Raw genomic sequence first — 12,770 nt, 5'->3', positions numbered from 1 at the left:
TGGTGACACTGTTGGGGATTTATTCAAAATTGAAGGCACACTGAACCAGCATGGCTACCACAGCATCCTGCAGCGACATGCCATCCCATCCGGTTTGCGTTTAGTTGGACGATCATTTATTTTTCAACAGGACAATGACCCCAAACACACCTCCAGGCTGTGTAAGGGCTATCTGACCAAGAAGGAGAGTGATGGAGTGCTGCGGCAGATGACCTGGCCTCCACAGTCACCGGACCTGAACCCAATCGAGATGGTTTGGGGTGAGCTGGACCGCAGAGTGAAGGCAAAGGGGCCAACAAGTGCTAAACACCTCTGGGAACTCCTTCAAGACTGTTGGAAAACCATTTCAGGTGACTACCTCTTGAAGCTCATGGAGAGAATGCCAAGAGTGTGCAAAGCAGTAGTCAGAGCAAAGGGTGGCTATTTTGAAGAAACTAGAATATAAAACATGTTTTCAGTTATTTCACCTTTTTTTGTTAAGTACATAACTCCACATGTGTTCATTCATAGTTTTGATGCCTTCAGTGAGAATCTACAATGTAAATAGTCATGAAAATAAAGAAAACGCATTGAATGAGAAGGTGTGTCCAAACTTTTGGCCTGTACTGTAGCTCCTTTAACAAATTAGGTGTAAATGGTAACATGTACAGTTGGGTGTTGATTTTCCTGTTAGGGAGGACCATAGAAGTTAAAGTGGGTACAGATTATTCCAATAAATATTCAGTGGAAAATGGTATCTCACAGGGTAGTATGTGCGGTCCATTGCTATTTAACATAATGATTAATGACATCTTTGAAGAGGTTGAGATTGGCATAGGAAAGTCGCTTTATGCTGACGATGGAGCACTCTGGGTCAGGGGTCGAAATGTGGAGTAGACAAAATGCAACCTGCAATAAATAAAGTTGAAGAATGGGCAAACAAATGGGGATTTAAACTGTCCATTTAAAAATCACAGGTAATATGCTTTGCTAAGTGCCACAGACCAGTACACCTGAAGCTATATGGACAAATGCTTGAGCAGATGAAAGTAATTAGATTTCTTGAAGTTCTGCTGGATGAAAAACTCACCAGGTGTCAACATATTGGAAAAATAAAAAAAAAAAACAAATGCAACAAGATCAATAATATATTTTGATGCTTGTCAGAAAGGGACTGGGGGGCAAACAAAACATCTTTATTAAACATTTACTGCGCTCTCATGAGAGCAGTCTTGGACTATGGATGTGTGGCTTAAATGTCCACAGCAGAAACAAACCTTAAAAAGCTTGATGTGGAACAGGCTCAAGCCCTCTGAATTTGTTGTAGAGCATTTAAAACATCACCAATATCTGCGCTACAAGTAGAAATGGGGGAAATGCCGCTACAAATCAGGAGGGTCAAGCTTATGTTGAAATATTGGATAAATCTGCAAGGGCAGAGCAGATTATACCCTACTAAAGCCATTCCCCAAGATTGTTGGGGGCATAATAAGTCCAACTTTCATAGTCTTGGTTGGGTAGGGAATGCCAAGGCACAAAATATACGCCCGTGTGACATAAAACTAAGCCCCAGTGTTCCAGTATCAGATATACTTCCATAGAGATTCATCATGCCAACCATAGACACAAATCTGCAACAGAAATTAAAAGAAAAACCTAAAAAAAAGTACCACAGTGGACAGTAGCGCAAAGATATATTGATCATGACCAACACAAGATATACATTACAGATGGTTCAAAAGAACCAGAGAATGGGCATGTGGGTGCTGCATTTTGTGTGTCTCATTGTGAAATAGCAGTTAGAAAAATATTATCAAACCACCTTTCAGTATACACAGCAGAATTAATTGGAATATTTTTAACATTACAACGGGTGGAAGATAACAACCAACCCACTGCCATAATCGCCTCCGATAGCTTGTCAGCACTTTCAAGCATTAGGCTGAATGTAGGAAATCAACATGCAGGCAGGATACTATTTATGAAATTTATCATGTGTTGCTCAGAATACATTGCAGGGGATTGATATCTCCGTTCTCTGGGTTCCTGCTCATATAGGGTTAGAAGAAGGAAATGAAAAAGTAGAAATATTGGCTAACTAAAACTACAGGTAATCAACTTGCAAGTACCATTAAGTAAATCAGAGGTCAAAACTATTATAAAGGACAATATGCACAAAACCTGGCAGGAATATTGGGACTTCACTGACACAGGGAGACATCTTTATAGTATTCAAAAACATGTAGGTGCTGGTAAATTATGGAGTGGGAGCCCAGGGGAGGAGATGATCATTACCCATCTGAGAATAGGACATACTGGATTAAATTACACTCTCCATAGAATAGGGAAGCATCCTGCTAGACTATGTTCAAACTGTAACAAACTGGAAACAGTTAAACATGTACTTATAGACTGCAACAGATATGAAGAAGAAAGGCAGTTAGTAGCCGGACTAACTGTAGAAAAGCAAAGTATTACATTAGGGAATCTCAATCTACTTGGAAGGACATCAAGGAATACGTAAAACATAATACAAGCTTCTGTTTAATTATTTAGGAGTAACAGGAATAATAGAGAGAATTTATCCTCTGTCTTTTTTGTTTGTTTGTTTGTTTGTTTGTTTGTTTGTTTTCCTGCCAATCTACCGCTCCACACTCCAGCCCAGTAGGTGACGGTAATGCACCCTAAAGCTGTTTTGCCAACCGCCATTAAAATGCAAAAAACAGAAAGACAGCAGTTTCTGGCGGACGATTTTGGCACGACAATGTACGTGTTTATGCTTTATCCTCCGACGTTTGGCGGAACCATTCTCTTTGTTCCGGCATCACAGGGGAAAACATGGCGGCAGAGGGAGACGTCGATTTGGACCTTGAAGCCGAGGAAAACTGCACGGGAAAACCGGCAGAAAAGCCTCGGAAACATGACAGCGGAGCTGCTGACTTGGAAAGAGTCACGGACTACGCGGAGGAGAAGGAAATCTCCAGCTCTGACTTGGAAACGGTGAGAGCTCTGGGCTAACATTAGCCGGGAAACATGTGGCCACTGGTGGCTACACTGATACCAAACCAAGTGATATGTCGGCCGAATGGGTTCTCTGTCTTATAACGTTAAGTAGTTGTCTAGCGAGAGTTTTGCTTTGCTGTCATGCTGTCAGCGTTTGCTTGGTAATGGTGCAGTGAAAGATTAATTCGGTGGCTAACTGCGTCAGAGCTATGTAGCTAAAGCTAACGTTACTGTCCACGTTTCCCTCCATTGAACCAACATGCTAACAAAGTAGTTAAGTACAGGTTTGTGGTGTTTGTATTTAACTATAATATCTCAATTTTATTCTACTTTATTCTTCTCCGCTTCATCTGAGAGGGAAATAATGTTACTACTGCATTATTATTGAATTGAATTGAATTGTTTATTGATCCACAATCAGATATCTCGTACACAGACGACTGCTGTTCTTCCTGTGGTCAAAATTACAAATTGCATATCATTTTTAGACATACAAGCATGCATTCATACAGCATACAACACAAACAAAAACATTAAATAAAAAGAGGAAATGAGAATCATTCATTGATTTAAGTTGGTTATATTCTGATCAACTCATAGTCTGAGAACCCTGATGTACTTATGAGGTCCAAAATAAAAGGTACTTTGCTTCTTTTAAAAGAAAAAAAATCATGTATCACCTTGTGTGAACAAATACAATTTCAGTTTGATTTTAAAGGCCATCTTACTTGTTTCATTAACCAAAAAAACATGGTAAAGAATTCCATGCTACCATTGTTCTGTAGTGCAGTGTTCTCTGTCCGGCCCCTGTCTTATAAGCAGGCAGCAGCAGTCTCCTCTCTGATGACTGACATGTAGAGTATTTGTGTGTATCATAAGAAAACAGCAAGCTATTAGATAAACTAACAGGACTCTTTGCTGTTATTATATTTCTAATAAAACTGACAAGAGAGTAGTGTAACCTACTTTTAACTGGTAACCAATTCAACTTATTAAGCATCTCACATACTCTAGTTCTGTATGAGCAGTTGAGCACTATACGAGCAGCTTTGTTTTGAGTTACTTGTAGCCTATTAAGATTATTTTCTGATGTGTTGGACCATGTGACTGTGCAGTAATCAAACTGAGATAGGACTAAGGCTTGCATGAATTGTTTAATCAAGCATCCTGGTAAATATGTCCTACAATATCTAATTGCAGCCATCCCTCTACCCATTTTCTTCAACATTTCAACTGTCTGGCTTGTCCAGGACATTCGGCTATCAATCAGCACACCAAGTAGCTTAACTTCTGTGACCTGTTCTATTTCTTTATCATCTAGTTTTAACTGCAGTTTCGGCTCTACCTTCCCTCCCCGTTTAGAGCATAATACTATGCATTTTGTTTTTTCTATGTTAAGTACCAATTTATTTATGTTAACCCATATCCTAATCAGTACTAGCTCTTCATTTAGAACCTTTTCAAGATCTCCTGGTGTTGACGCTGCTGAATGAATGGTTGAGTCATCTGCGTACCTAGCAATGGAAGCATGGTTTAGAATTAAAGGTAAATCATTTGTAAATATTGAAAATAAAAGTGGCCCTAAACAACTCCCTTGCGGCACTCCACAGCTCATAACCCTAATTTCTGAAAAACCACCATTAAAGTATACACAGTATTTTCTATTTGTAAGGTAACTATTGATCCAGGCAACAGAAGCCCTATCAAAACCATAACAGCGCAGTTTATTCACTAATAATCTATGGTCAAGAATATCGAAAGTGGCACTGAAATCTAGTAAAACAGAACCAACTATCTTGTCTGCGTCTATTTCTTTCAGCCATTCGTCAGTCATTTGGGTTCGCGCTACAGCTGTGGAGTGCCCCTTTCTGTATGCATGTTGATGAGCTGTGTTCAAGTCATTTACACAGAAATAATTTTGTATTTGCTCATATACTATTCTTTCCATGATTTTGCTTAGGGTGGGTAGAATGCTTATTGGTCTACTATTCTTCCCTGAGAAAGTCTCTTTATTATTCTTAGGCAGTGGAATAATTTTAGCAATCTTCCAGTCTGCTGGGCAAATTGATTTTTCAAAACTTAAATTAATTATATGGCAGATAGGCAGAGCCAAGACATCTGCAACAGGTTTAAGCAACCTCGCATCCAGGTTATCAACACTCGCAGGGCTCGACAGTGCGAGCGTTTCACTCGCATTTGCGACTAAAAATAGGTGTGTGCGAACTGTAAAAAATATTTAGGGGCACATGTGCGCATAAAAACAGCCAAAGCAGCCAATATTTTTGTCAATAAAAAAATATGATAATCTAACCGTAAATGTTGGAGGAACTCCAGACGCCTTCCCTCTTCCCTGCGTGACATGATTATGGGCGGGGAATACTGCTCCGTTCTCCCCGCAGTTAGGGACCATTCTCCACAGCCAGGCTGTCGGCTGGGTGGAAATAGTCAAAGTGTAGCGGAGACGAGGGACCGGGAAAAGCGGCAGACCTCCGTAGAAGCCTGCTCTGTTCTCCCTGCAGTTAGGGACCGTTTGCCACGGTACCGCTGCTGGGCAGGGTGGAAATAAAGCCCTTTTCACACAGAGCGCGCAAAGCGCAGACCTCCGCCAACGAACCCATTCATTGTGTATGTACTACCGCGGCGCAAGAGCGCCGAGCTGAGCGGCGCGCGAGAGGGCGCATGCCGTGTCTCTGTGTGATAGAGGCTAGTCCTGCAGAGTTTCAGAGGGCCTGGAGAATGTTTTAGGATAGTAATAACATTATATAAGATAATCATATTGCAAAGATAATATATATAAGATAATAACATTAAAGACAAAATTAAATTGCAATACTTTTTCAAAACTTGATGATTTTACCTTTCTGTACATTTTGTATACAAATTCATTAAATAATTTTGCTTGTAAATGTCAATTTGCATCACGTTTATTACGGAAACACATAATTTGATCAATTTACATTGTGCCCCTAAAGTTCTTTGTGCGCTCCTTACTTTTTCAACATGTGCTCCTTGGGAAAAAAGTTAGCGTCAAGCCCTGACCCACTGGTTTGTCCTTACTCAATCTTATTAATTGTTCTACTGTAGACACCTTGACTTTTTCAAAGTGGAAACTACAAAATTTATTCTTCATCAATTTGTTTGTAATAAGCCTGGATGAGAGCCCGAGACACTTATCTTTTACCTTCATACCATCATTTAATTTCTTAATTTTATCACTGAAATAACCACTTAAATAGTTAGCAATTTCAACTGGTTTGGTGATAAAATTGCCCTCTGCCTCTAAGAAGGATGGTGTAGATCTACCACTTTTTCCCATTAGTTGATTAAGAACATTCCAAATTGTCTTGCTATCTATACTAATACTGCTAATTCTCTTATGATAATAAATCTTCTTCTTGGTTTTATTCAACATTGTTACAAAGTTTCTTCGTTTACGATACATACTCCATTCCCGTTCACCACCAGATTTTATTGCATCTGCCTTGGCTATTAAATGTAATATAATCATTACATTTGATTATAGTTGTCATCCCCTAACAGTCCAGGGAAAACCACGCATCTTCAGATGTGTTGATGCTGAATGTTTGTGAGAAACTAAAATTTCGCTTCTCCTTTCAGCTAAATCGTCTCTTTAAAAAGCCCCTTGGATCAGCTGGAAATATCATCACAAACCTGAAAACCGGCAGCTTTTCTTACTTGTTAGAAATACATGCTTCTCACAGGAGAGCCACACTGCAAACATATGAGGATCCTATAGAATATGATGCATTGCTGTCGATTACCCTACCTGACACTATGTAAGGAGTCAAAATGACCACAACCGTACACATTTTCAGCAGTAATATGATACATACACATTAGGGATCGACCGATATGGGGTTTTTTAGGGCTGATACTGATACCGATTATTAGTAGTCAAGGAAACCGATAACCGATATTTAGAACCGATATTCATTTGCAGTAAAAATTAAAATTTTGGTGTCAAAATTTAGAATAACACACCTGGGGTCCATTTCACAAAGCAGGTTTAGTGAAAACTCAGAGTCTGTTAACCCTGAAATGAGGGAAACTCTGAGTTTTCCGTTTCAAAAAGGGAGGTAACTCAAACCAGAGAAAGAGGGGTAACTCTAGCCTGTTTCAGAGTGAGAGGTAACTTAAGCTCTCGGTCAGTTACCGTAGTAACAGACTCTCTGAACCTAACCTGGTCAGGACAAGGTTTTTCTCAATGAACCTCGAGTTTCTCTCTGTCTCCGCCCTCTTTCAGAGCAACACACTATATTTGATTTCCTCATTCATTCAGTCAGCAGGCGAGTTTTGGTGGAGCCGTTCTGCCGTCTGTCATTTAAAAAAATCGTTTGATAACGATCCCGTGGATGAAGGTGCAGCATTACTGCGCAGAGAATTAAATATTCGTCGGGAGATGGTTATCAGACCGCGCATAGATGTTTTAGGATTTCCAGACAGTTATCTTTTTGAGCTGTACCGTTTCACGTCACAGTCCATCATCTACATACACAACCTAATCCGCCCTTACATTTGCAACATTACTAATCGTAGTCATGCTCTCACATCCCAGCAGATACTGTGTGCGCTGCGTTTCTTTGCAAATGGAAGTTTTTTTGTACAATGTTGGAGACGCTGAGCACTTGAGTAAGGCAACTGTATGCAGGGCGGTCAGAAAAGTGTGTTCGTTTTACGGGCATCTTTCTGTTGGCTGACTAGAAGTCTGTGTTAGTTTAAATAGGCTTAATTATTTAACAGAACATGATATAGATGAGAAGATATTTATGTGTGTGAAAGCAGCATTATGTTGGAGATAAAACAACTGCACAGTCAAACAGCCACTTAATGTTTACTTTACAATGTAAAACATGATCAAAATGAGGTACCCCCATGAGATTATGCCGAGGTCTTACCTGTTTGAACAATGTTTTTATATTTCATCCTTCAAGTTTCAAATTTCAAGTGCGCTTCTTCCCCGCAGGATTGCACCTAAATGAAATAAATTAATAGGCTACGATTCAAGCAGTTTTCCCCTATAATATTATTGTGATTGCAAGGACGACATTTAAACTTGCGCATTCTCCCACACCGTCTCCCTCTCTTTTGCAGCTGCAGCGGTGTTGCGCTTCTTTTTGAAAACGTGTTCAAACTCATGTGAGCCGTATGAGCGCATTAAGATTTCTAATTCTAGTGGGGTGAAAAACGCAGCCCTCCCTGTCCCCGTTGCCATGGTGACTCGTCGAATCGGGGCTCCATTGATGCTGGCTTTTTATAGTTGTGGCGCACACGCTTAACTCCAGGTCGAGATGATTAAACTGATTCAAATCAGCTGTTCTGGAACCGGAAACTCAAAGTTTCCTATCTCAGAGTAGATCAACTCAGAGTTTAGAATTAGAGTTTGTTGAACCTGCTTTGTGAAACAGATCCCTGGGATTAGACTGAATACAACAGTATACTGTTTGTTTGTTTTTGTACTTTACTAAAGAGTAATTGTTAAGGTACTTGTACTTTACTTTTCCATTTGATGCTACTTCACTTCCACTCCACTATATTTAATAGAGAATTGTTTTCCTTACTTTCTACTCTTATGATATAAGAATAAAAGTTAATTAATCATGTCTTATGTTCTCTCTCAGGTAGATCTGATTCAGCCTGATTAAGTGCAAACCAATAAAGAGGGTGGCAGGAACAGGAACCTTGGCTCACTTCATTTATTGATAGCTTAAGTAGTTTAGTAAAAGTTATTTGTAATTACATGTATTTAATATACCAGTCACATTTCATTTTTTCAGCAAAATGAGTACTTTTACTACTAACAATTGAATTTCCCCTCAGGGGGATTAATAAAGTACATAAATAAAATAAATAATAAAATAAATTTAATTGATATTCTTCTATACTTTTTAAATGCATGTCTAAATGAACTAATGAAGCCTACAAACAACTTCACATCAGTTGCTGAAGCTAGCGTGCATGTAAACAGGCACACACACACACACACACATACATACACACAGTCGCGCTGAGAAGAAACTGTTGTCACACAGACAAGTTTCTTCTCAGCGCGACACACACACACACACACACACACACACACACACACACACACAAGCAAGCGCCATACCGACCATACACAGCTGAAATGCACTGAATTAAACTTCTACATGTCCGTTAGCTTTAGCAGCCGATGTGAAGTATTTTTAGACGACATTATTAGGCTCGTTCGAGATGAACTGCGCCTCGCCTGAAAAGTAGACAAGAGCAGGCGCCGATTGTGCGCCGATCGCCGGTGATCGAATCTGCGCAGGACTGGCTCATCTAGAACGAACCTAATGTTTCCAATGACTGCCCGTTGCGACTCGCGAGCAACCGCGTGAGGGGGGGAACAGACACTGAGATACAGTATGAAGATGGCGTGTTTATCAAGCATCAACGGTGGTGTCTTTAAAACTTCAGCATAGAGGATTTCTTATTGCAACTTCGACATTTTCCGTTGCTTTACCTTAAAACATCATACTGCTGCTTCGCGGGGCAGTCCTCTCTCCCCTCCTCTCTCTCTCTGCCGCTGCCTGCAGCGCTGCATCTACCTTCAGGGTTGATTGGCTGTCACTCACTTGTGCCGTGTAGCCAATCAGTGGGGGCTGTAGGCGGGACATTTGTTAGACAGCGCAGAGTGGAGACTTCAGGCAGAGAGAGACGGCTACATGAGAGCCAAAGGAACGCGTTTTAATTAAAATAAACGTATTTTATCAGCTATCGGTGGAAAAAACGGCTGATGCCGATTATCATAAAAATGCTGAATATCGGCCGATATTATCGGCAGTGCCGATTATTGGTCGATCCCTAATACACATGAATGCAGCAGTAATTTTCATCCAAAAACATCAGATAGAAGGGGAAACACTGACAGCATAGAACATTTTACTGGACAATGAATACTTTTACTCTAGGCACATTTTGCTGGTTACACTTACACACTTTTACTCAAATAAGTTTTGAATGCAGGACTCTTTCTTGAAGTGGAATATTTTTACAGTGTGGTATTAGTATGTTTCCTTCAGTAAAAGATCTGAATACTTCTCCCACAACTGACATCTGTGATAGTCTTCAGCTTCACCAGTACAAGGATGGAGTATAATAATGTTACACAATGTAAGAGCCATATTGATATTAGTAAGAATAGTATGGTAGTTTTTAGGGATGCACCGAATATTCGGTAACCGAATATATTCGGCCGAATATTGCAAAAAACCCCCACACATTCGGTATTCGGTGGAATAAGTTAAAAGCAAGGCCGAATAATAGCGGCGTGTTTTGATAACGCAATCAAACAGTGTGCCGTGACGGGCGGAATAAAATGTCGGCAGTGTGGCGATCCGCCCGTCACTGCACTCGCATTTGCGACTAAAAATAGTTTTCAGCGAGCAAAATAGGCTTAAATCATTCAGCACGCTGTGTGAGCAGCCTACAGATTTCAACCAGCAGCAGAAACGAAAGGCGAATCCCATCGGTTGTGGGTTGAACAGGGGTCACAGACACAGACACTAACCTTAATGTATTGGCGTCATGACTGCCCAAAAGTACGTGAACAGCCGAGCCAGCCGAACACAGGTATGTGACGTGTCAGAGGAGAAACGAGCCTTTCACATTTCTGTCTTTGTGGCAGGTAACGGCCCACAAACCTCACCGCACTTTAGGGACTGTTCATTACTTATGAAGGGACTGTCAGGGGAGGAGGGTGGCTGGTTGATTTTTATTTTATTTATTTATTTTGATCCCCCCTATGTTAATCACTTATTGATGCTGTTTTTGAAGTATGAATAAGTCAATAAGTAATTTATTCCATTGAAATATCATTGATGTATTATAGAAAAGTCATTTATCTTTTCATAAATGACAAAAGGCACATCTGCCTCATTTTTGTTGTGCTATCATGATACTACTCAGAACCATGATATTTTCATTGGTATCGCACAGTGGGTCCCAATTTTGGTACCGTGACAACACTAATCTGGAGGGAGTTCATCTGCAAAAACTAATTAAAAACTAAACAATGATATTCGGTATTCGGTACTCGGTATTCGGCCAAGCGTTTAATAATATTTGGCTTCGGCTTCGGCCACAAATTTTCATTTCGGTGCATCCCTAGTAGTTTTACTTTAAAGATGTGGAAATGCTCCTTTAAGTCATGCCAAACAGCCCTCAGAGATGGTTAAGCAGCCGAAGGAGCAAGACAGTTTTTTGATTTTTCAATTAAAGTTTTCAAACGGAGTTACTGCCTTGGAAGATTCATTTTGTGTCAAGCTTATTGCCAACAGACTGCTTAATAGTGGTGGTAATGTGGAGTAGGCCTACTGGATGGATGAAAGATTGCCGCTGCACACAAGAACAATGTAATATGTAAACACAGGAGTAATAAAATGTTAAACAACTGCAAGCAGCATATATGCTAGTAAACAGAAAAATGTCCAACCAGTGCCTCTCAACATAACTGTAATCATAACTCAGCATCCTCTAAAGAGATGTCAAATAGGACCACAAATTCCATTCATGGTTCTCAAATGTCTCTGTTGCTTTAGGAGGGAGAAGGTATGAAATGTCTTTCTCAGATTTTCTGAGCAACCAAGTCAGAATAACTACATCAAAGATAATATTTTTACTGAATGAGGATAAGTAACGTTAGGGCTGCAACTAAGTTATTTTATTATTGACCAATCTTTATTATCATATTTTATATTCATATATTAGGTATTAGGTAAACTTGTCCATTACAAGTTATGAGAACTTGAGATCTAGTAGTTGTTTTTCTGTTGTTGTTTTTTTTTTTTTTCCATTTGTTTTTTTTTTTTTTAAACCAACAGTCCAAAATCCAAAGATACTGACAGTGAAATAATATAGTATGCAGACAAATGGCAGCTCTTCACATTTGAGAAGCTGGAACCAGAGAATATTTACCATTTCTTTTCAGTTATGCAGCTAATGCGATATGGATTATCAGAGTTATTGACAGAGCAAAACGTTTATGTATAATCAGAGATTAGAAGGATATACTGTGTTATGAGATCTTGGTTTGTTAATTCAATGATGTGTGTTTAACATCGAACCACTACAAGTAAATAGTTTCTTCTAAAGGAAACACTGCTGGAATGAATTCTTAGTATGCAGCCTATATTGAGTGGATTCATCTGCCTCCTCTATAATATGATATCTAATATCATAATAAGGTGTTAGAAAGACCATCCTCCCATTTTGATATATATCAAGATACATGTTCAGGAAGGAAAAGTCAACTGTGGGGTATTTGTTCTTGTTCTTATTGTAGTAACAGGAAATAAATTACATTCCAAGCTGTCAGATAAAAGGAGATTATCTTGTAAAAAAAATGTGAAAAGTTGATGACAAATCGATGTATCATAAGTTGCCTGACTTAAAAACAAAATACCACAATGATGATGATAAACAATAAATGTCAATGTGGTTCTGAGCCCAGCTGTCATAGTCTGGTGAATTATCAGAAAATCACAGAGTAGTTTATCAGTAGATGCAAGTGAAATATGAGATATTTTGCATTTAACATGGTGCCATTTTATATATTTAAAATAAACAACAACTTTGAGGTTATTTTTATTAGATTTTGGTAACATACACATAAATGCAGCAGTCTGTTTGTGCTTTATTTTACAAAAGCAAATATTTGTATGGTAAGATTTATGACGCAGAATGGATTAGTTTTTGGGCGAAACAAAGTTCTCAGTGAAAGATACCTATAGGACTTTGCTCATCAG

General features: G+C 39.3%; 1 protein-coding gene across 1 annotated transcript in view; it reads left to right on the top strand.

Annotated features, from left to right (window-relative positions):
• The first annotated feature begins 2,771 nt into the window (after positions 1-2,771).
• The window catches only part of hypk (huntingtin interacting protein K), a 19,011-nt gene continuing 9,012 nt past the window's right edge, over positions 2,772-12,770 (top strand). Inside the window, exon 1 of the mRNA XM_049603670.1 lies at positions 2,772-2,979. Within this exon, the coding sequence (XP_049459627.1) occupies positions 2,818-2,979 (162 nt within the window). The 5' untranslated portion in view covers positions 2,772-2,817. The remainder of the gene's footprint in view (positions 2,980-12,770) is intronic.

The sequence above is a fragment of the Epinephelus fuscoguttatus genome, linkage group LG2 (assembly GCF_011397635.1).
Source record: "Epinephelus fuscoguttatus linkage group LG2, E.fuscoguttatus.final_Chr_v1".
Taxonomy (NCBI): Eukaryota; Metazoa; Chordata; class Actinopteri; order Perciformes; family Serranidae; genus Epinephelus; species Epinephelus fuscoguttatus.
Note: the sequence above shows the minus strand (reverse complement) of the source record. Positions and strands in the feature narration are given on the sequence as shown.